Genomic DNA, 24,231 nt, shown 5'->3' on the forward strand with positions numbered 1-24,231 from the left:
CTTGGTCCTTTAGATTGGGTGGAACATCTGGAAGGAGTTTCCTTGACTGCAAGGGGGGTTGACAAAAGGGAATTTTGTAACCTCCGGATATAATGGATCGTACCCATTTGTCTTGCGTTAAATTTTGCCAGGCTTCAGGGTACAGTGAAAGTCTTCCCCCGAATGCCTCCAGAGGTGAGCAGCTGGGCAAACCTTCAGGGATGCTGAAAGGGCTCATCAGAGAAGGATTCTCTGTTGTCCTGGTTCTGCAGATCCCCTCTGCCATGACGGCGGCATCTGTTGTTATTGTTTCCCCCTCTGCCCCTGGAGGAAAAATCGCTACGTGTGTCAGGCAAGGCTCTTTGGGATTTTCGGAACCACATTTTTCCACTCTTCTGACCTTTGGGATATGGTCTAGAAGGAGTAGAAAACCAGACTCCCACGGCAGAGAGAGTCTTGCTTTCTTGCTCACACCTAGTCAAAGTGTCTTTCCCCTGTGGTCCAAAAAGAAAGGAACCATCAAAGGGGGTGTTGGTGAATGACGCTCGAAAGGGTTCAGCAAAATTTAGAAGTTATGTACCTACCATAACGTTCCATGTTAGTTGTCTTCTCTCGCCTTCTTTCTTGCTGGATGGGTTCGGAGCCGATCCTCGGCTCCGACTCGGCACTTGCTTTAGCTCGAGAACTCCTTTTACCAGCTCGAGGCAACCCTATATCCCATGATGCAAGGCGGAACTACCTCAGATCTCGTTTGGCAGCTAACTGACCCTGCTAAAGACTATCCTAACATAATTAGGAACCATGGTTCCTAAAAGAAGTCCTCATAACAATGCTCCAGAGGAAGCAATCTAATAGGAACTCTCCAAGATTTGTCCAGGCCAGAAGGGAAGGAGGGAGGGGCAAGAAAGAAGGCGAGAAGACAACTAACATGGAACGTTATGGTAGGTACATAACTTCTAAATGTTAAGTTGTCAATCTCGCCTTCATTCTTGCTGGATGGGACCGCGTCCCTAGCACCTGTATCCCGGGTGGCTCAATGGAACAGACTCTTGAGAACTGTGGAACCAAAACTGGCCCTATCTCTGGAGGCCAAATCCAACTTGTAATGAGACACAAAGGTATGGGGCGTGGCCCAAGTAGCTGCTGCACAAATAGTGTCAATGGGAAGTCTATCCTGAAAGGCTATAGAAGTGGATAGACTCCTGGTCGAATGTGCTTTTGGCTTAGAAGATAGTTGTTTGCCCCTTAGAGAGTACACATAGGAAATGGTGGAAGTCAACCATCTAGATAAGGTCACTTTAGAAACTGGAAGACCTAACCAGTTTCCTGCATAGGAGACAAACAATTGGTCTGATTTTCTAATTTGTTTAGTCCTATGCAAGTAGTACCTGAGCTGATGATGAACATCCAAAAAATGCAGCTTCTGTTCAGCTCTGTCAGAATAGTTAGGAAAGAAAACTGGTAGATCAATAGATTGGTTAATATTGGTTTGAGATACAACCTTGGGAAGAAAGGAAGGGTTAGTTCTAAGCGAAACCCTATCCTTATGAAAACCAGATAAGGAGAACGAATACAGAGGGCCTGAATCTCAGAAACTCTTCTTGCAGAAGTAACAGCCAGCAAAAATATAGTTTTCCACGTCAATAACTTTAAAGAACACGTAGCAGACGGTTCGAAAGGAGGTAGAATTAGGGATGCCAACATTAAGTTTAGATCCCATTGCGGAGGAGGATGTTTCACAGGCGGTTTTAGGAGAAAAACTCCTCTTAGAAAGGCCTTGCATAACCTATGAGACATGATGTTATTGTCATGCAAGCCAACATGATACTTGGAAATAGCAGCCAGTTGTACTTTGACTGTAGATGATGAGGATCCTGAATGAAAAACCTCCGCCAGGAAATCCAAAACAGAATGTACAGGAGCAGTAAAAGGATCAATATTTCTGGCGTTTGCCCAAATCGAAAAACGTCGCCACTTGCTAGCATAAATAGTTCTAGTGGACGACTTTAAAGAAGACATTAAAATGTCTCTGACTGAGTCAGAAATCATTGGTAGCCTGGCTAGGGAAGGAAGTGGAGCAACCAAGCAGTGAGGTTGAGAGAATGAATGGCCCGGTGCTGCTGACCCGACTGGTGGATCAAAAGATCCGGAACTGGGTCCAGATGCCAGGGCTGCACCAGAAGATGATGATGTAGAGACGGAAACCAAATTTGTCGAGGCCAATATGGAGCAATGAGGATCAATTTGGCTCTCAAAGCGGTGGCTTTCTGAATGACTTGTGGAATCAATGGAAAGGGAGGAAAAGCATAAAGAAGTCCGCGAGGCCAATCCTGGGTTAGAGAGTCTCTCAAGGGTTGGCCTGGAAGGGGAAAAAGTGTGAAGTAATCTGGGCACTTGCTGTTTTGAGGGGTAGCGAAAAGATCGCAACAAGGGTGCCCCACTTCAGAAAAATCTGATCCACTACAGATTGATTGAGAGACCACTCGTGAGGCATCAGAATAGATCTGCTTAGCCTGTCCGCCAATAGGTTGGACCTGCCGGGGATGTGCGTTGCTATCAGAAACCGCTGAGAAGAGATTGCCCATTGCCAAAGTCTGAGAGCTTCTCGACATAAGGGATAGGACCTGGTTCCGCCCTGTTTGTTGATGTACCAGACCACGGACATGTTGTCCGTCTGTACTGCAATAGTCCCCGTGGGAAGAAAGTCGTCGAGGGCTTGCAATGTTAAAAGCACTGCTCTCATCTCCAGGACGTTTATGTGCAGGTGGTATTCTATGGGTTGCCACGTCCCGTGGACCATCCTGCCCTGATAATGCCCCCCCCACCCGATCAGAGAGGCATCCGTGGTGACTGTGGCAACTGGAGGAGGGGGAACAAAGGGTCGGCCCTGATGAAGAAGAGGGGAAGATATCCACCATCGTAGATGAGCCCTGCACAACTGTGTTACCAAGATTTCGTGTCTCATGGGCAGATCGTGGTACGACCACTGCGTGAATAACATCCACTGCAGGAGACGCATGTGGAAGCGAGCCAGTGGAAGAAGAAGAATGGCCGCAGCCATTAGGCCTAGAACTTTCAAGACAAACCTGGCTTTGATCTTGTTGCTTAGCAACAGAAGCTGAACAAATTTCTGGATGTCCAAAATCCTTTGATCGGTTAGCCTGGCTAACATTTTGACGGTATTTAACTCTGCGCCTATAAAGGTGATAGATTGGCAAGGCAGCAGAGAGGATTTTTCAAAATTTACCAAAATTCCTAGTCTCTTGCAAAGCTGTAGGGTGTAGTCTCTGGACCGAAGAAGCTGATGCTTGGAGGTGGCGGAGAGGAGCCAGTCGTCCAAATAAGGAAACACCTGGAATCCTCGACGCCTCAGGTGAGCTGTGACCACTGCCATGCATTTGGTGAACACTCTGGGGGCTGAAGTGAGGCCAAAGGGCAGTGCCCTGAATTGGTAATGACTGGCTCCCAGCCGAAAGCGGAGAAACCTTCTGGAGCGTCTGTGAATCTTTATGTGATAGTACGCATCCTGAAGGTCTATAGAGCACATCCAGTTGTCCTTGCCCAGAAAGGGCAGAATGGATTGCAGCGTGACCATCCGGAATCTTGCCTTTTTGACAGACTTGTTTAGTCTGCTTAGGTCTAGTATTGGTCTCCAATCTCCCGTCCTTTTGGGGACCAAAAAGAATCGTGAGTAGAAGCCGGATCCTACTTGGTCTGCCGGCACTGTCTGGATGGCTCTTTTTTCCAGGAGTTTTGAAACTTCCTGTCTTGCCAAATCCCTTTGACTGGGTGAGATGTCTGGAAGGGATTGTAGAGGTACGGGAAACCTTTCGAAGGGGATTTTGTAACCCTCGGATATGATCAACTGTACCCACTTCTCTTGGGATAGGGATTGCCAGGCTACTGGGTACAGCGAAATTCTTCCCCCGACTGCCTCCAAGGGTGGACAGTCGGGCAACACCTCAGGGATGCTGAAAGGGCTTCTCAGGAAGAGACTCTCTGTTGCCCTGGTTCTGAGGAACCCCCCTGCCTCTAGGGCGGTGTCTATTATTGTTACCCCCTCTGCCTCTGGGGGTAAACTGACCACGAGTGTCCGGTGTAGCTCCTTGGGCTTTACGGAACCACATCTTCCCCCCCTTCTGACCCTTGGGATATGGCCTAGAAGGAGTGGAAAACTGGACTCCAACGGCAGAAAGAGTTTTACCGTCCTGCTCACATCTGGTCAAAGTATCCTTCACCTGAGGTCCGAACAAAGCCGAACCGTCAAAGGGGGTGTTGGTGAAGGACGCCTTAAAGGGGTCCGCAAAATTACACAGCCGCATCCAGGCTTGGCGCCTAAGAGCAACCCCTGTGCCTGCGGCCCTGCTCGCTCCATCGGCCGCATAAGATATGAGCCGCATGGAGGAGTTAGATATGGAATTCAGGATAGCAAGCTGTGAGGCCATCTTTTCCTGAGCCCCAGCAGCAGAAGGATCCTGGACAACTTCTCCCAGTTCCTTGAGAATATCTCGTTGAAGCCTGGTGAAGTGACAAAGGTAATTCAGCGAACATAGCAAAGGTCGCTGAAGAAAACATCCGCTTTCCATACCTGTCCATGGTCCTAGAATCCTTATTAGGAGGATGGACAGGCACTGAAGGATCCGCCAGTTCCTTCTTAGTGGCCGCCACCACCATAGCATCCACAGAGACACCTTTGGACAGGAACTGTTTATCCGAAGGGGCCGTGATGAACTTGGATGGTCTCCTGGGGACAGGTTCCACAGAATCTGGAGCCGCCACGCCTTCGAGCCACTACCTGCATGAGTGGGTCGAAGGCGGAGACACCCAGGAGGTGGAGGGTCGGGATCCAAAGCCTCCAGGTATACCGACTCATCCTCGGAGGGGTCAATGGAGGGCCAATTCCCCTCTGTTTGAGGAGCTCAAGGATGTCTGAAAAGGAGACATCCTCAGAGGGGACCGTGGGGAACCCTCCGACTCATCTAAGTCGGTATCAGATGTAGTAGACTCAGGGAGTCTGTGTGTTTCCTCTTACGCCCTCTTCCGAGGGGGTTCCCCTGCAGGATCAGGAGAAACCTCGGAAGAGGAGGAAATTCCCAGTGGGGAAACCTGGGGCGATGGATCCCTGGGCCTGAGAGCAAGAGGCTGGCAAGAGGCATCTGCAGGCACTGATGAGGGAGGAGCTAGAGGGATAGACCGTTGACCAGGCTCAGAGGCCAGGACACTCCTCATCACCTCAAAGGCTCCTCTCCCCGGGAGACCGGAACACACCCGCCGAAGAAACAGGAATGGTCGGCTCCAAGGAGAGAGAAGGCTCGAGGCCGATGTCGGCCGAGCTTACCAAAGCCGAAGCCCCGAGAGGGAGAGCGGGGTCGGACAAGGGTCCGATGCCACTAGCCCCCTCGGAGCCGACAGTGGAAACCCGACGACCGGACCCCTCCAAGGAAGGTCTCAAGGAGGAGATTGGAGCCGAAGATGACGGAGCCGAAGGATGTATCGGCTCCGGCATCGAAACAGTCGCTGTCCCAAGAAGCTCCGGCTCCGAACTCTGGTGTGGAGTCGGAGGAGGAATCTCAAGAATCGGGGCTATAGCCGAAGTCTGTTGAGACGGGCTATGGAGCATTTGGGCCAGTGCCTGAGACTTCAACAGCCTGCTTACCACCCTACTCCAAATCGTGGTCAGACAGCCTGGAAGATCTCGAAGATCGGCTCCGATGGCTCCGCTCCGACAAAAGAGGAGACCCCGGAGCCGAGTGAATACTTAGTATCGAAGGGGACCGGGATCTCTTACGGGTCGAAGCCATCGGAGCCGAAGTCCCTTGAACCCCAGATGGAGCCGAGGATATCTCGGCTCCGATGCTGGATAAAGTGTCGGCTCCAGCCGGAGCCGACAAGGCCACAGTAGTCAGGGTATCGGAGCCGGTCGGCACTGAACCCACTACTCTAACAGAAGAAGTATCGACTCCAGCCGGAGCCGATATCGGCTCCGACGGAGCCGGAGCCACCGGAGGAGGCTTGGACACTGTAGCCTGAACCTTCGGTGGCTTAAGAGGTTTTCCTGCCCCTGACTTAGGAGGAGAACCTTCAGGTTTAAGTAAACCTCGGAGGATTAATTTGTTCCTCCTTTCCTGCAGGACTCTCTGGCTAAAAGCATGACACAACGCACAGGAGTCCTGCAGGTGCAAAGGCCCCAGGCAATAAACACAAGAAGTGTGACCGCCTGTCAGAGACATTTTCTGACAGCACTGGTCACACTTCTTGAAGCCTGAGACCTTGCCTTCTTTTGACATCCTAGAAGGGAACACAAACAGTCCCAACAAACACACCAATTAATCCCTTACACAGACACACAGGAAGGGAATAACTTGGGGAACTAGGCCTGACTAAAACTTTAAACTGAAAACTATTATAAAAGTTTAAAAGGAAGGGAATAGGGTGGGCTGTAACTAAGTACAGGCTAATCTAACACTAAAGGGAAAAAATAAACCCCTAACTGAACTTTTTCTTCTTTAACAAGAAAAAACTTACCTCAGCTGGCAAAGGAGACCTCTTTCGCTAAGCGGCAAACGAGATCTGAGGTAGTTCCGCCTTGCATCATGGGATATAGGGTTGCCTCGAGCTGGTAAAAGGAGTTCTCGAGCTAAAGCAAGTGCCGAGTCGGAGCCGAGGATCGGCTCCGAACCCATCCAGCAAGAATGAAGGCGAGATTGACAACTTAACATTGCACAGCCGCATATCCATGCATGCCTCCTAAGGGCTACACCCGTACCTGCGGCTCTACTCGCACCATTGACTGCATAAGAAATAAGCCTCATGGAGTAGTTGATTATAGAATTAAGAGTCGCCAGCTGGGAAGCTACTTTAGCTTGAGCCCCCTCATCTGATGGATCTTGAAGGGTATCTCCTAGCTCTTTAAGGAGATCCCTCTGAAGTCGGGTAAAATGGCATAAGTAGTTCAGTGACCTCATAGAGAAGGTCGCTGAAGCAAACATTCACTTCCCGTATCTGTCCATAGTCCTAGACTCCTTGTTAGGAGGATGGACAGACGAAGAGGTCTCCGCTAACTCTTTTTTGGTGGCTGCTGCTACCACCATGGCATCAACAGGGACACCTTTGGTAAGAAACTGCTTATGATGGGGTGCTGAGATGAACTTGCCAGGTCACCTCGGAGTTGGTTCCACTGTATCCAGAGCTGACCAAGCCTTTCGTGCCACCACTGCCATAAGTGGATCGAAAGGCGGAGAAACCCAGGAGGTGGAAGGTCGGGAACCGAACGCATCCAGAAATACAGATTCATCCTCGGTAGGGGCTAGGGGATTCCAGTTCCCCCTCTGCTTAAGCATTTCTAGGATGTCCGAGAAGGAAACATCTTCAGAGGGGGATTTCGGGGACCCTTCCGATTCATCTAAGTCTGTTATCAGAAGTGACAGACTCAGGGGAGTCGATGTGCTTCCTCTTGCACCTCTTCCGAGGGGGCTCCTCTGAGTGATCAGGGGAGGCCTTGGAAGAAGAGGAAACACCCAATGGGGTGTCCTGGAGTGCTGGTTCCCTACATTTGGGGTCTGGAGAAGGAGCAGAGGTTGGCACAGGCACTACAGGGGATGGAGCCGGTGGGGCCAATAGTAGAGCTAACTCAGTGGCCAGCACACTCCTCATGACATCGATGGCGTCCCTGCCACGATGTAGAGAAAGTTCCGGTTCCGATCTTTCTCCGCACCAAGGGAGATGGCTCCGAGGCCGATGTAGGAGCCAAGCTCACCTGCGCCGAAGCTCTGAGTGGGAGAACGGGGCCGGACAAGGGTCGGATGCCACTCGCCCCCTCGGAGCCGACGAGGGAGCCCCGACGCCCAGATCCCTTGACAGATGGCACCATCGAGGGAATCGGAGCTGACGGAACCAAAGGAGATAGCGTTATCAGAGCCGACGGTTCCACTACTCGAACCCCAATGAACTCCGGCTCCGAACTCAATGGAGTCAGAGGAGGAACATCGATAGAAGTGGACGTAGCTGACACCTGTTAAGGAGGGCTGGACAACATCTTGGCAAGTGCCTGCAATTTCAGCAACCTACTGACCACTCTCTCCACATCGTGATCCGACAGCCTGGAGGACCGAGAGGAGTGAGAAGATCTGTGACTGTGCTCGCTCTGAAGCAGGGGAGACCGTGGAGCTGAATGAACTGATTCCAAGGAAGGGGACCTTTGCCTCTTGTGGCTCTGAGACGGCTCCGAAGATCCTGATGGAGCCGAAGGGGAGATAGCCTTATCGGTACCGGCCGGACCCGAAGTAGAAGGTGTAATCTGAACCAAGGATGGCTCCGAACTTGGAGCCGACGGCTTGGAAGATTTAGGGGATTTCACAGGCGGTCTTGGCCGGTGAATCCTGGAGCTTTAAAAGACCCCTAAGAATAAGCTTATTTTTACGCTCCTGCAGAACTCTTGGCCTAAATGCATGGCAGATAGAACAAGAGACCTGCAGGTGCAAGGCGCCTAAGCAATAGACGCAAGAAGTGTGTCCATCTGTCAGACATTTTCTGACAGCATGAGTCACACTTCCTGAATCCAGAAACTTTGGATTCTTTTGACATTCTGACAAAAGGAACACTAGAAATACCACAACAGAAACTATCTAGCAAATACAGTCTACACAAAAACACTATACTAGCAGACTAATACTAAGGGTTTTTTTTTTTTTTTTTTTTTTTAGGAAAGCCCCCCTCTAACTTAAATGGCTAGCCTAAGAAAGAAAGGTAGAAGGAAAGTCTCTAACCTAAACGGCTAACCTGACAAGAAGAGGATAAGAGGGGGGAGGGGGAGAACTCTCTAAGTTAAACGAGTTCTACAAGGAAGGGGAGGAAAGCTACAATAAAACACTAGCTAACAGAGAAAAACAAGACTAAAAATTAACAATAAACCAGAAAAAAGGACTATTTGTAACGGTAAGAAAGTTGTATAAAAAAGTTATACGAGCCTGAGCAAGAAAAACGACACCTCGTAGCTGAAGCGGGAAATGAGATCTGGGTAGCTATCACTAGGCATCATGGGATAAGGGGTAGCCTTGAGCCAGTAAACAGCTCTCGAGCTATAGAAGATGGCAGAGTCGGATCCCAACCAGCAAGAACAAAGGCAAGATAGACAACTTAACATCAATAGTTCTCAAAGTAGTATCCCTTAGGTCTCTCCAGGAGTAAAGGGAAGGGGGTTAGGAAGGCGGGAAGATCCAGAAGAATGAAAATGGACAATACACATGCATCATTATGGTGAGCACATAACTTTTATGTTTGATGTTGCCATTTTCATTCATTCCTCAACTGATGGGACAGAGTCTCCAGCTAGATGAACCTTAGGTGGTCTTCATGAAAAGATATTTTGGAGTACTGTGCAGCCAAAGGCAGCTAAGTTCCTAAAAACCAAATCCAACCTGTAATTAACAATAAAGGTATGAGCAATGGACCAAGTGGCCATGGCACAAATGTCATCTATTGATGTTCTTGACCAAAAAGCTGAAGTGGTGGCCACAGACCTCATGGAATGTGCTCTAGGGGGCTTAGGCAAAGACAACTCTCTTTAGCTGTCGACAAAGGATATACAATTAATCATTTGGCTAAGGTTTAGAAACTGCCCTGCACAAACTATTCAGTGAAAAGGATACAAACAACTTGTCACTTTTCCTGAAATCTTTGGTCTGATGAAGATAGAATCAAAGTTGCCTGTGCATATCCTAAACATGGAGCATGTATTCTCCCTTATTAGAGAAACTTAGAAAGATAACACAGAGGTTAATGACCTGATTAATACCAGACTCAAAAGCCACCTTTAGGCAAAAAGACTGGTTGGTACGTAAGGAAACTCTATCCTTATGAAAAAAACAGGTAAGGAGATTTGGAAGGAAGACACTGGAGTTTGGACACTCATCTATCTGTAGTGGACGTTAGAGCAACTAGAAAAAGTTTTCGGGGCAAAAACTGTAGATCTATCTTGGCTGAAGGTTCAAAGGGGCCTTGGGTCAGACCTTGCAGCAGGACAGTTAAAGTTCTTGACAAAGAGCCTAAGCAAGAAGGTGCCCTTCTGAAAGGCCTTGCACAACCTAGGAGAAGCTAATGTATGATTTTCACCTGAATGGAAATTTGAAATAGCAGCCAACTGCACTTTAAAAGCAGAGAAATTAGCACCCTCACTGAAAACTGAAACTAAAAATTTAAGGACAACTAGGGGCAGAAAAAGGGTCCAACTTGAAAATCTCTTCCATTTACTTTTGCAAATTTTCCTAGTAAAAGCCTTTACAGAAGGCAACACAATATGCCAGACTGGGGAGGAAAGGCTGGGCGTTCTAGCTATCAGTGGAACTGGAGAAACAATGCAGTCAGTTTGAGGCCTTTTATGTCTGGTGAGTCATCCCTGTCGAATGAGACAGGAGTTTTGGACTGGGGTCCAGTATCCAGGGATGATGCAGAAGATGAGGCCACAGGAAGGGGAAACCAAATTTGATGAGGTCAAAAAGGTGCAATGAGTATAACTTTGCTCTTCAGTCAGTATGCTTTCTGCATTAATATGGTGATTAGAAGTAATGGGGGGGAGCATAAAGGAGACTGGTGGGCCAATTGTGAGCTACAGAATCGGGGTGGAGAACTTGTTGCATTTTTTGTTGAGGGGAGAAGTGAAAAAGTCGCAGCAAGGCTGGGCCCATCGATGTAAAATTCTCTCTGCAACTTTGACAATGAGAAACTATTAGTGAAGCATCAGAATGGACCTGCTTAGTTTGTCTGCAAGCATGCTGGCTTTCCCCAGTATGTGTGTTATGAGAAAGGGGCTGGAAGAGATAGTCCACTGCCATACTCTCACTGCTTCTCGACATAGTGGATAAGATCCGGTTTCTCCCAGTATGTTGATGTACCAGACGACAGACATATTGTCTGTCTGAATTGCAATCATCTCAGAAGGAAGAGAGTCTTGAAAGGTCTGCAAAGAGGACATTGATATGTGCATTAGCCTCTTCTCTGGACCATGTACCTTGGACTGTCCTTCCCAAGTAATACCCCCACCTCAACTGGGAAGTGTCTGTGGTCACCATGTCTGTCAGCAGTGGGAGAACAAATGGAGAGCCTTGAGAAACTTTGTCAGAGTAAATCCACCATAGAAGATATTTTTAGCAAGTTTGAGTGATCCTGACTGGGGCAAACACGGGAAGCTGAAGAAGAGACCACTGTACCGACACAGTTCATTGCAGAATCCACATATGAAATCCGGTTAAAAGAACCAGAGTGATGGCTGTTCTCATGGACCCTAAGGCTTGTGACACTAGTGCTGAAGGAGAAGAATGCAAAATCACTTTCATGACCTAGGATATCAGTGTTTGTGCTCTTGTTGGAGGAAGTGACACTACCTGATTGACAGTGTCTAGACAAGCACCTATGAACTCTAAACTCTGTGTAGGTGTGAGCTATGACTTGCTCTGGCTGATTGCGCTGCCCAGATGATGACATAACTGGAGCAAGTAGGCATCTGCTTGTAAAAGTAGATGCCTAGTTGGGGGAGTCAGGAACCAGTCATCTACGTACAAAAGCATTCTAAATCCCAGAAGTCTCAAGTGAGCTGCTATCAATGCCATGCATTTGGTGAACACCTTAGGGGCCATAGTGAGGCCAAAGGACACTGCTCTGAGCTGGTAATGATTGGCTCCCAGCTGAAAGCACAGATATCTTCAGGAGCACCTGCTCATTTTGATGTCATAGTACACGTCTCGAAAATCTATTCAGCACATCCAATCATCTTTTCGCAGCAGGGACAAAATGGACTGAACTGTGATCATCTGGAACCTTGAATATTGCACATATTGGTTTAGTTTGCTGAGAGCCAGAATGGGTCTCAAGTCCCCTGTCTTCTTTGGCACTAAAAAGATTCCTGAGTAGGTTCCGGATCCTATCTGGCCTGTGGGAACCTTCTGGATGACTCTCTTTTCTAGCAGCTTTTCTATTTCCAAGGCTGCCACCTCCATTTGATTGGGAGGGACATTTGGGATTCTGATTATTTTTCAAGGGAGAATTTGTGAAAATGGTAAAAAATAACATCTGGATATAATTCTCTGCACCCAAAGATCTTCTGTGGCAGATGCTCAGGCTTCATGGTGCAGAGACAAACACCCCCTGACTGCCTTCAGAGAGCAGCAGCCGGACAACCATTCAGGAGCGCTGGTAGGGTCTGTCTGAAAAAGAATCCTGGAAACCCTGATTCCACGGGCCATCTCCACCATGGAGGTGGTGTGTTCTGTTAAAGTTTCCCCCTTCTGCCACTGGAAGAGCCATCTCCTTGTCAGTCTTGGAAAGGACACTGGGACTTGCAAAACCACATTTCCCTGCCTACTCACTGATTATGGGAAAAGGGTCTCTGAGGATTAGAAAAATGGATCTCAACAGAAGACAAGGTCTTTTTGTCTTGCTCATTTCTGTAGAGCATTTTCTTCACCTTTGGGACAAAAAGGAAGATCCATCAAAAGGAGTTCTGATTGATGAAGATTTGAAAGGTATGTCTCCTGGTGGCTATGCCTGAACCCAACCGCCCATGAGGTACTCTGTGCAGCATGGGATATCAGCCTCATGGACACATTAGATATGGACTGGAGGGTGGCCAGTTGTGAAGACAGCTTTTTCGGGTCCTTCACAGATGAATGCAGAAAGAGATTTGGAAAGCTCTTTAGTCAAATCTCTCTGCAATCTTGTGAAGTGTACCAAATAATTCAACAATTCAACAACCGGAGGGCAAAGGTGGCTGAAATGCAAACACACTTACTAAACCTGTCCAAGGCCCTTGACTCTGTGTCAGGGGGATGAACAGATGAGCTTTGCTCTGCAAGTTCTTTCTTAGTGGCTGCTGCAAAACCATGGCATATATCAGGCAACCCTTGCTCCAGTGTGTTCTGTCCTTTTGGGGGGGGGGGCGCTAAAATTCAATATTGGAGCCTTTCTTCTAGTGACCAGAACCAGTCTCCTTCTATGCACAGTGTGAGGCAAGCTCTATCAAGCTCATAAGTCAGGGGTGTCACCCATTATGTAGAAGGACCAGACCCAAAAGCCTCCATGAACACAGACTCCACCTGTGGAGGGGTGTAGGAAAACCAACCACCTTTCTGTCTTAAAAAGCCTAGTATTCCTCTAAAGGAAGATGTTCTCATGTGTAAATCTGGGGGACCTTTCCTCTTCATCAAAGACCGTGTCCTCGGTGAGAGACTCATGAGGGGACTCTGTCTCCTTTTGCACATTCTCTTCTGTGGGACTTCATTACAGGGTGATCTGGTGAGGTACTGGAAGTGACAGGGGAGTTCTGAGGGACTGTCTAGAGACATGAATGGCTTTGCTGTCCCAGGGGCATAGAAGTGACAGGCTCAGAACTAAGACCCTACAGTGGTAAACAGATGGTATTCAAGGATGGCAGGGATGTCCTTTGTCCAAGCAACGAGAAGGCCCTCTCCACTACCTGAAAGGCAGACGACCTAGGTGAAACAGAAGCTGGCAGTACCAGATCTGAAGTAATCTGTTCTAACAACCCCTAAATCCCTCCCAAGCACCTTTCCAGAGGATGGCGTTGAACCAGAGCTGTCTGGTGCCAAAGCAACGATAGACAAGGATGACTCCCATAACTTTGGAGTCAATCCCAACCTTCCAGAGCCTGTGCTGACACTTTGGCTCCGAGAGCCCTCCTGTTCTGAAAGGATTGGAGCTGGATGGTTCAGGGAAGTGGTCAGAATCAAAGAATGACCTGTCTTCAAATATGAGGACGACACCCAGAGAATCTCAGATCCCAGTGCTTTGAAACCACGGGACAGATCAGTAAAGAAAAGATTAATTGAGAGTCAGTGGTAGGCAGACTCATGGGTCCGATGTGAGTCAAAGAAAAATTACCCCCATCAGGAGTTGAACTCTGAGGAACTTCATCATCCTATCTACCTCTGCTTCAGGCAAGCTCCTGAAGGACCTAAGTGAAGAACTGGTAGATGGTGGCCTGGAGTGCCTCCTTGGATTGTCCTGGAGAAAAGGAGAAGAAAGTCAAATAGCTATTGGCTCCATTGAGTATCAGGGTGACCACATCTGAGGTGACTTAGGTTTCAATTATATACGATCTGACATTGTTGGATAAGACTTTTTTTGAAATGCAGACATGGGTTCAGTGGTCGGAGCTGAAGTAGGTGAGAGATCCGGAGACCTTTTTCTGGTGGCCTTATTCTTAGTAACCGATTCAGGCTTTTCTTTTTTGGGCTTCTTGGAGGGGGTTTGAGTCCCAACTGGAAGAGAAGAGGAAGTAAAAGGAAAAAGGCCCTTCAAAACCATCTTACTTCTTCTGTCACTGACAGCTCTGGAGTTGAAACCTGTACAGCTAGTGCAGTCAGTATCCAAATGGGCAGTGCCCAAGCAATAAACATATTTCCCTGTGGACATCAGATTTGGGAATCTTATGCCCACAGGAAATGCAATTCTTGAACCCAGTTGGTTCATCTGTCATTGTAGAGAAAAGATACTACACTTGATCTTAAGCAAAAGATCGAGAGTGACTGTTTTTCTTTGAAGCAGGCAGAGAAGAGAAAGTTGCTCTCTTTAATACATCCTCAGCAAAACACTTGTTTGTTTCTTTAAGGTGCAATATCCTCTAGCCTGGGCCAGGGTTTAGGGTAGATAAACAGAAAGCTAAACTATGACTGTGTATTAGATTATTTACATTACAACATTTAATGATCCTCCAAATAATAAAAATAATCAATAACTCTGCATTAGCTGATTTAACTTACTGCAGTTAATGTTCCGCAAATCTTGCTAATGCTTTACCAATTTGAAATTAGAATAGCATGGAAAAAAAACTCAGGGTGCACACATGTTACTTAGCAGAATTATCCAGTACAAAAGGATGATACATATAAAGGAAAATTATCAATACTTACAGGAAACATGGCAGGCCCATACTGGAAAGTGCTAGGTAGCCCTGGTACCCCGGGATAATATGGCAGGCTGGTATAACTATAACCAGGTGGCAGACCTGGGTTCAGGAATGTCTGCTGAGTGGTATGATGTGTTTGAGTCTGATTCTGCTGGGGTTGTGCTAATGTTGTCGCTGGGGCAGGTGAAGATGCGTCACCTCTAGCAAACTTTGTAAGGTCACCTAGAAGAATGAATGAAAAAGAGAGAGAGAGATTTAAAAACTAAAAAAATTTACATGGTGAAACAAACATGAAATTTTAACCAAACATCCCTTTGAAGAAATGCAACATGCAAATGTCACGTTTTCGAGAGGATGATGCTTCTTTCCTTTAATTTGACCTTTAGTGCCATTTCTACAAATAAGACAATTTTGCACATAAAATTAAAAAAAAAATGAATAAATAAAAATGTTTTAAATTATTTCATATGGTATTAATATTCATACATACTTGTAAGTGTTTAGTGCTACCATTTACCACACCCCCAAAAAGTCTTGAGACAGCCATACTGACACCACTTTATTTTACAACTAGGCTGTCATTCATAGGTAGGCACCAGGATATCGGCCCAAGTAAGTAAGCCTGGCCAACAAGGTTCCCTGGCTTACGCCACCCAAGAAAGTTATTTTCCTGTGCCCTTGTCGAGCAGACACACAGAAGTGATCCCCGGGGTGTATTTCCTATTTCCCAGCCACTCATCAAGATTTTTCTTGAAGAGTGCTAATGAGGAACTTTGTTGACATAGATGGATGGCTTGTTCCAGAGTATGGGAAGTCTCTAGGACAGGAATCTATCCCTCCAGCATGTCCTGTTTATTGTGGTGACAAGGTTTAGGTCCCTAGAGCATGCAGCAAGGAGGGATTGGGATTTCTTTAAGTGTAGCATGTCCAACAGCTCTAGGTCTGACATAGCTTTATACGTTAGGCAGAGATCACCTTGGAGTAAGAGATACGCTATGGAGTAAAGCTAGAATTTTTTGAGACAGTCAGTATAGGGCATCTGTTTGAGGCCAGTAATCCTCTTTGTGAGGTACTTCTGTGGCCTTTGCAGCTGCTGCAGATGTCTTGTGAGGTACATTCCAAAAGGGGCACTGTACTCTATAATGGGTCTAATGAGTGTTGAGTAGAGGGGAACAATGACCTCTTTTTTATTGGATGAGAACTCTTTTGTGATGAGGGTGTGCCATGTAGAAGGATTTCCTGACTACTGTGGCGATGTGATTATCAAAGGAGGGACTACTGTCCACCTGGGTCCTAAGGTCTGTTATCACACATTCAGCGTAAAGTAGACCGCCACCTATGTGGTAATTCATGGGTACAGAGTTTTTATCAAATGGGATGACAATGCACTTTTTGGCACTGAGCTTGAGGCCATGGCTCTGACACCAGACATCTGTCTCAGTGAAGCCATTCTGTAGGATGTCCACATCATTTGGGGACTCGACTATGGCTCCTAGTTTGCAGTCATCTGCGAACTTCGTTAGCCAAAGGCCTTCTGTGTTAGCCTGTACTTCAAAGAAGTAGATACCAAACAGGATAGGTCCCAGGACTGAACTCTGTAGTACTTCCACTTGTCAATGGTTTGAAGTCAGATTTGGAGTCTGCAACTTTTATAGTGTGGGTTCTGTTAGTGAGCCAGTAGGCATCCCATCTTGTGACATAGGTTTTTATACTTAGTTTAGTGAGTTTAGCTATAATTCCAGAATGGGGGATGATGTACAAAGCCTTGGTGAGGTCAAGATAGGCTGTGTGAACCACCTTACCCTTGTCTACGGCTTTGTTGACTGCCTCAAAGTCATCGATCAGGTTCAGGATGCATGATCTGCTTTTCACAAACCTGAACTGGGTTGGGTCCAGAGTTTGGAGGTTACCAATGTCTTTGTTTATGAGTTCCATGACGATATGTTCCATGGCCTTACAGACCAGGCTCATCAGGCTAATAGGGCGATAGATTCAGGGATCAGTGGTAGCTCCCCCTTTGTGGAGTGGGATAACTGTTGCTGTGCTCCATTCAGTGGGCACAAAGCCTGACATGAGGCTATGATTGAACATGGTGCTTAGGTGGGGAGCCAGTTTGTTCTGAACTTCGTGTAAAACACAGACTGGGATGTTGTCCGGTCCCATGAATGCTGTGTTTTTGGCTTTAGAGAGTGCAGCTTTTGCCTGCGTAGTTGTGATTACAGGGACTCTGCATTCTTCCTGTATAGATATGGGCCCTTTAGGGGTGAGAGGGGGAAAAGTTAGCACTGAACCTATCTGCCAGGATGTTGGCAATATTAGTTGGTTCTGTAATTTTCGTGCCATTGTGCTGCAACTCAGAGCAGATCTGGGTGTTGCCACTGAGATTCTTGACATAGCTATATAATGCTTTGTGGTTGTCCTTAGAATCATTGGCAATTTTGTTTTCGTAGCTAGCTTTGGAGGATCTTATAAGGGATCTCAACTAATAACTGAGGCTGACCAGGGAGGTCCTCCACTCATGGGATTTTACTCTCTTTTGCAACAGTTTCTTTCTGTTTGTTTATGGCAGGGGACCACCAGATTGGCTTCCTTTCTTGGAGGATAGCATCTTGGTTCTGTTTGGGATAGCATGATCCATGCACTTGTGTAAGTGCTTAGAGTGCACTTGTGTAGGATTCAGCAGTCATAATTGTATTGTCCATCTGCATGGGTGTCATGATGTTCGCCACTTCTGTCTTAAGAAGCATGAGGCTGGCTTTGGAGAAATTTTTTCCTGTGGTTTCCTTAATGGGGGTGGTGGCAGGATGTGGATATCTAGGGTGATTAGCTTATGGTCAGATCTGACGAACAAGGAGTTGACTTCAGGTGTGGAACACCGGCCACTCATGCTGGTAAAGACTAGGTCTAGGATATTGTTGCCCCTGGTGGGGGTGTCGATAAGTTGATCCAGAGCATTGGAATTTATGAATTCCAGAAAGCGATGAGTGAAGGAGCTGTTACATGAGTAGTTTTCCCAGTTAATGGTGGGGTAGTTTAAATCACCCATTATTAGGGTGTTTGGTTGAACCCTAATATTTTCCAGTATATCAAGAAAAGAGGAGTGGGAATCCTGGGGCATTGGTGGGCAATCTGGAGCAAGCTACAATTTAGATTGCAGTTTTGCCCAGAGTTAGTTACACTTGGATAACCTAGGATGCATTATGCTGAGCAACTAGTCTGAAGGTGTGGATATCCTTAATGAATATGGACACAGCTCCACATTTGGTGTTCTGGCCCAGGTTAGATGGCTGAAAAGTGTGGTATGAGTTACAGCCTAGCAGGGGTGCTATCTGGAAGCCTTGAACCAAGTCAGTCACTGCACAGATATCGATGTTCTCCATTTTAAGGAGTGCCTCGAGGGAGTGCATTTTGAGATTTAGACTTCTACCCTCAGTTTTTGCTTGTCTGTTCCTGTTACAGTGGTGAATTCGTCATTTGAACCTTGCCTAAAAAAGGCACTATAAGGGCAGCAAGAGCCTTAGCCAGTATCCGGAATCCCAGGGGGGGGACAGGTGCAGGCCATCTCTGGCAAAGCATCGTGGTCTGTCGACCATGTCGTCCCAGGCACAGAGATACTGGATCCCCTTAGAATGACACCAGAAGCTTAGCCAATTGTTGAAGTCAATCATTTTGTCCTTGCACTGCGGTATCATTCTGGGTGATGGCAGGATGCTACTCTGGGCTAGGGTCATACCTGCCTGGGCTACAAGATCGGAGAGCTTTTCCATGTTTCTTTTCATGTAGTCCAGGGAGGTACATCTCAGGTTGTTCACACCAACATGAACAATGACAGTCATATTTGTACTTGGGTTATGCGGCAGATCCTGGCACCAAACAGGCAGCTGACAGTAACCTTCTCCTTGTTTAGTCTGGTGAGTGGGACATCAGTGTGCCTGACTATAGAATCACCTATGACTAGTGTGTTGGGTACGTTGTTTTGCCTGATGGGCTGTGGTTGAGTCTGAGGGCTAGGTGTCATTTGGGTTGTGTTGGAGGGGGTGGAAGTTGCTTGCGTTTCTACTTTGGAGGTTTCCTGTTGCTTGGGCAGATTATTATTCAGAGCCTCCATCAATGTTTTTGTGTTTCTGTGTGTGGATTTTGTTGGTGTAGGTTTAGTGGGACTATGTGATGAGTGAGGTGTGGTGCAAGTGTTTACCTTGTCCTCTTGACTGTCAAGTTCAGTCTTGGTTGGAGAGAGCTATACCTCCAGTTTGACTAGATAAGTGCATCTCTCACAGGTTGTAGTGTTCAAGCCACATTACTGTTGTCTTCTCTATTTCACTTAGTTAAAACGGCAGCATAATCAGATTTTTTACTTCCTCTGAATACTTGCGTACATGTGCCAACTTGACCTTTTGGCACACCCCTTTCTGAATTTTAGTAAGCTACTAAACAAACTTTTAGATTAGCCTCAGATGCTCTACCAGAAACATTTTTTAAATGGCTTGGCTTTACTAAAAAGCCACTTAAAATGAGGTAGCAAGTGACCTAAACTCAATGCTTTTAGCAGTTCATTAGTATTAATTCTCATTTTTTTTTTACTAACTATATATAAACTTTTTTAAAGAGCTTTTATTAAATTTTTACAAATTAATAATCAATGACAATGCAATGAAAAAATTAAATAGCACTACAAAGAACAAGAAACAATTAACAACTAATGTATTTACAAAGGTGTCTACTAGATAAAAAACATCACAAAGTTCTTTTATATACACCAACTATTCTTGAATACTCGGTAACTGTTTGTCCAGTAATTCTTTTAGCTTAGACCACAGGTTAAAGGATGAAGTCATTCTAACGGATCTTGTTTTAATGGTCATCAATTCCAAGTCACACAGCTCAGTTATAATGTTCTTAAATTCTGTAAAAGAAGGTGAAGTCTCAGTCTCCCAATTTCTGGTTATAACCTTCCTGGCAACAGTCAGAATGGACCATAACAAAGGATATTTTTTCACACAATCAGGAATCCATATATTACACAAATCAAAGATATAGATAAAACAAATTTATCAGAAAATAAAGCCTATATGAACCTATGTGACCAATCTGCTTTACACTCCAACTTACATCTCCAACATGAAACTATTTCTTACTGAATAGCTCTGTTTTGTGTGACATAAAAAAGACCTGTACATAAACTTCCAGGAGAACAGTCTCCATTTGAGATGAGGTAGTCAGTTTAGATGATTCCAGGATTATTCTCTTATCATCATTAGGTGGGTTGTTACTGATTAAAGAGAAGTAATTCCAATAATTCTCCAGATAATTTTTGTTTAATTTCTAATAATTTTATATATTTTGAGAACTTACTGTTATAAGTAAATTCTGTTGTACAAGTATTCATAAGTTCATAGGTTCATAGATTAGTACTAAGCTAACTGCCCTTGTGAGCCATTTTAAGCCTAGCCAATTATCCCTTGTGAGACTCAAACCCTGCACCTTGTGTTTGTAAGGCAAACACCTTAACCATTAGGCCACCCTCCCAACTTGAGAAAGTGTAATAATTTAGGAACATAAATTCTTGTACTTGTTGATATTAGGTTAATTTTACTAACCAAACTGTCAAAGACCATTTCCAACCACATATTATCACTTAGGTCATATTTAGCAATTAAATATTCTACCGAGTCCAATTTATCATTAGTCACCAACTGAGACCAATAAATTAAATTATTTTCCTTAAATAGCATCATCTTAGAAAAGTTAAAAGAAGAGATATTACTCTGTGTAACAGCAACAAGAAAAGTTAAAAGAAGAGATATTACTGTGTGTAACAGCAACAGGAAAAGGAAGAGACATCCAACCTTTATAAGCTGGATTTCTACAGATAAAATTCCTAAATGTCTTTAATAGAAGTGACATGTAATTGGAGGTATGTATTTGAAACTTACTGGTTGTAAAATAATATTTCAACACCCACATTAATTATTTAATATTAACATTTTGTTAGATTGAGATATGTTAGTAGTGTTAAAGGATTTCTTGATTTTTTCCCCATTTGGATAATGTTTATTAGTTAATAGAGAAATATATTTTTTTTATTACAGAAGAGACACGAGTATAATTCTAAGCCCGGTAGACTAATTCTCCCATTAGACAATCTCTCATATGATGTACTAGTGCTACTCTAGGTTTATTAGGAAACCAAAATAATTTTAAAATCAGTGAATTGAATTCCTTTACATATGATTTAGGAGGTGGTAAGGACAAAGACTGCACAATGTTCATCATTTTAGGTAAAATAATCATTTTAATGATAGAAAGCCTCTCTTCCACTGTAAAAAAGAGCTTATTCCATTTGTTTATGAGATTTTAATGGTGACTAAACTATTACTATAATTAAGGTCTACTATATCTTTAATGTTATTAGCTATTACTCCTAAATATGTTAGTTTGCCCGCTTGAACAACATATTTGATAAACCTCTCATTCAAATTAATATTAGAATAGATAAGAATATTTTTGTTTTATCATCATTAAAGATTACACCAAATTTCCTTTGAAAACTTTCCACAGATTCAAAAATAGCAGAGAGTGAACCATTATTTCCTTTAGTAGTAAGAAGAATGTCTGCAAACAGCTGGATTTTAGAAGTAACATCAGGACTTAATTTCATACAATGAATTTCTGAATTCAATGTTATAAAATTAGCTAATGGTTCTATAACTAGTGTGAAAAGCAAAGGAGATAGAGGGCAGCCTTGCTTAGTTCGTTTAAGTATTTGAATGTTTTGTGAAGCACAAGTACATATCTTAATACAGGCCTGACATCTTTTATAAAGATAATCCCAATTATTAGAATCAAAAGCACAAGTTATATCCAGGCTGACTAGAATCAAATTATCTTCTGAATTAACAATCAATTATTGTTAATACTCATTTATTATCATATGTATTCCTATTTAAAATAAATTATGTTTGATCCTCGTCGACCAAAAATGGAAGCAACTTCAACCTATTAGCATGAATAGACATGGACATTCTATAGTCAGCTGACCCACTCAATGATTTCTGGGTTTACAGTAAGGTATGAAATGTATTATATACCACAGAGAGCCAAAATGGTGTGCGCACAGAAAGAAAACTAATGTACAGACTAAAAAAACAATGGGAAGACACTTGAATAATACTTCTTTGTATGTGGTAGTCTCATAGTTGATTAAAAGGAATAAAACAATTTATGAGGAGAAACATTAACATTTATCTGGCTTTGCCCTTTAAACAATGCTCTACTTCTTTCCTGTTTATATCAAATTTTGCAGTCCATCCACCCAATATTTTGGATGGCTTAAACTCCCACGTTATTTTCTCATATATTTTTCCAAAAATCTGATGATTTGTTATTCACAAAAATGAACGTGTAGCACAAGTATGCAAGACATATGGGGACAAGTAAACAGAACAGTGCTAGACACACACACACACACACACACACACACACACACACGCATAAATACAAATACAATTCAAAATCAGTGCCAGTAAGAAATCTGCAGACTCAAATAGGTCAGCATATACTTGATACATATGCAAAGGGGGCTTGGCCCATCCTATAAAAAGTGAGTTTTTACAGGTTCTTTGGTTCACTGTTTTCAAAATTATATTTTGGGAACATAGTGAGCTGAAAGGGTGTGTGTGTGTGTGTGTGTGTGCGTGTGAGTTTGCGCACATTATTGACAACTATGTGACAAAACCTGACAGCTTCTAGCAATGGGGGGGGGGTTGCATGGTAACCCGAAGTCAGATGACAGGATGTATGTGATGTCATTCTGTACAGAAATAATGTTTTAATATTAGAGGAGACTGAAGTCTCAGGAGCACTCTGTTTTTGGAATCTGACAAAAGACTCCTACCATACTTCACCTTGCCTTGCTCTAGTAAGTGACCAGGGAATAGTAATTCTTTAGATCAGTCAGGAAATATGAGATTAGTTAAGTACATGGAAGGAGTCTTATACATTTTTGGACAGCATAAAAGTTGTTTCAAATTTTTTATTTTTAAAAACCAATTTAAGTGTGCTTCCTACTATCTTTGAAGTTTCAGAATCGACCAACAAAATAGGCCAATTATCATGTACCACTCTACTTATGACATCCATGTCACTCGAGAATGATAGTACCATTGGTAACCTATCCCTAAAGGCTGGCCCATTCCTTTCATACCCCATTGTTTCATGTGCACCTCCCCTTTCAGAATAGAAAGGCTTTGCTCGTCTATATCGTTCTACAAAAACCTTATTGAATGCTTTGGACATTTCTAATGCTGAATAACCTCTCTGCATAAATGCATCATTCAGATATTCCATCTCATTCTTGAAATCAAGGTCATCACATGATAAACGTGATACCCTCATCCCTTGACCTACCATAATATTTGAAAACACATGAGTGGGGTGCATACTAGTATGATGGAGAAATGATGGAATATAACATGACTTCTTATGTACATTCCACAAATGTATAAGACTCATTCCATGTCTACAGGTACACAAGTGTGGATCCTGCAATTTCTGTAGCTTTATAGACGAGTCCAGGTTTTTTAAACATCCAGTCACTGGCAAGCTATGGGACTTGAGATGTTGGGATGACTGTAATACTGTTGATTTAGTATATAGCTCACTGTGTATGCTGTTATCATTTTTATGTAGGAAAAACCAACCGAACTCTGAAACTAAGAATAAGAGATCATGATTATTGTACAAGGAAACAGTTTGTATACAGTGCACTGGCTAAAAACATACTTTGCAATGTGGACCAGATCACAAATTTCTTTTTCAGGTGCTTCATGTTATGCAGGGGTCTAATAGACTAGGGCCAGTTGCATCAAATACAGAAAATACAGAACTACAATAGATTTTTAGATTGGCGGCTCACAAAGAGTTTGGCCTGAATGTCTTTGTTTCTGTCAAGCCAGTGTTAAAATTAAAAAGACTACAGTAAGCAGTAAATTTAGCTAATGTTTCTTTAAAAATTTTGGAAGGAAACTTTGTTATTTTAATTGAGTAATTGATGTTAACGTGAGGTATAAGAAGTGTTGGGTTTCATTGTATTGTTGTCTGATGAAGCGGTCTTAGATAACTGTGAAAGTGCTTACATTTGTACAATAAAACTTTTAAATCTTTGGAGATACGTGGTTTGTCTTGAAGCAACATCATTGCGCTTTTCTGTGTTACCTTGCTTGTGGGTTTTTGCATTTTATCTGATAATTACAAGAATCAATCAGAGGAGCTTAGAAAAGATGAGGAAGAGAGATTGGATAAGTAATTCACAAACAGACAATGGGGGGATATAGGTG

At 44.3% G+C, this 24,231-nt stretch overlaps 1 protein-coding gene across 1 annotated transcript in view; it reads right to left on the minus strand.

Annotated features, from left to right (window-relative positions):
* Positions 1-24,231, minus strand: part of UBAP2L (ubiquitin associated protein 2 like) — a gene marked incomplete in the record, with an annotated part of 3,970,948 nt that overhangs the window by 590,325 nt on the left and 3,356,392 nt on the right. Inside the window, 1 exon segment of the mRNA XM_044080639.1 lies at positions 14,901-15,118. Within this exon segment, the coding sequence (XP_043936574.1) occupies positions 14,901-15,118 (218 nt within the window).

Source organism: Protopterus annectens, chromosome 8.part0 (assembly GCF_019279795.1).
Source record: "Protopterus annectens isolate FY-2018-M chromosome 8.part0, PAN1.0, whole genome shotgun sequence".
Lineage (NCBI taxonomy): Eukaryota > Metazoa > Chordata > Ceratodontiformes > Protopteridae > Protopterus > Protopterus annectens.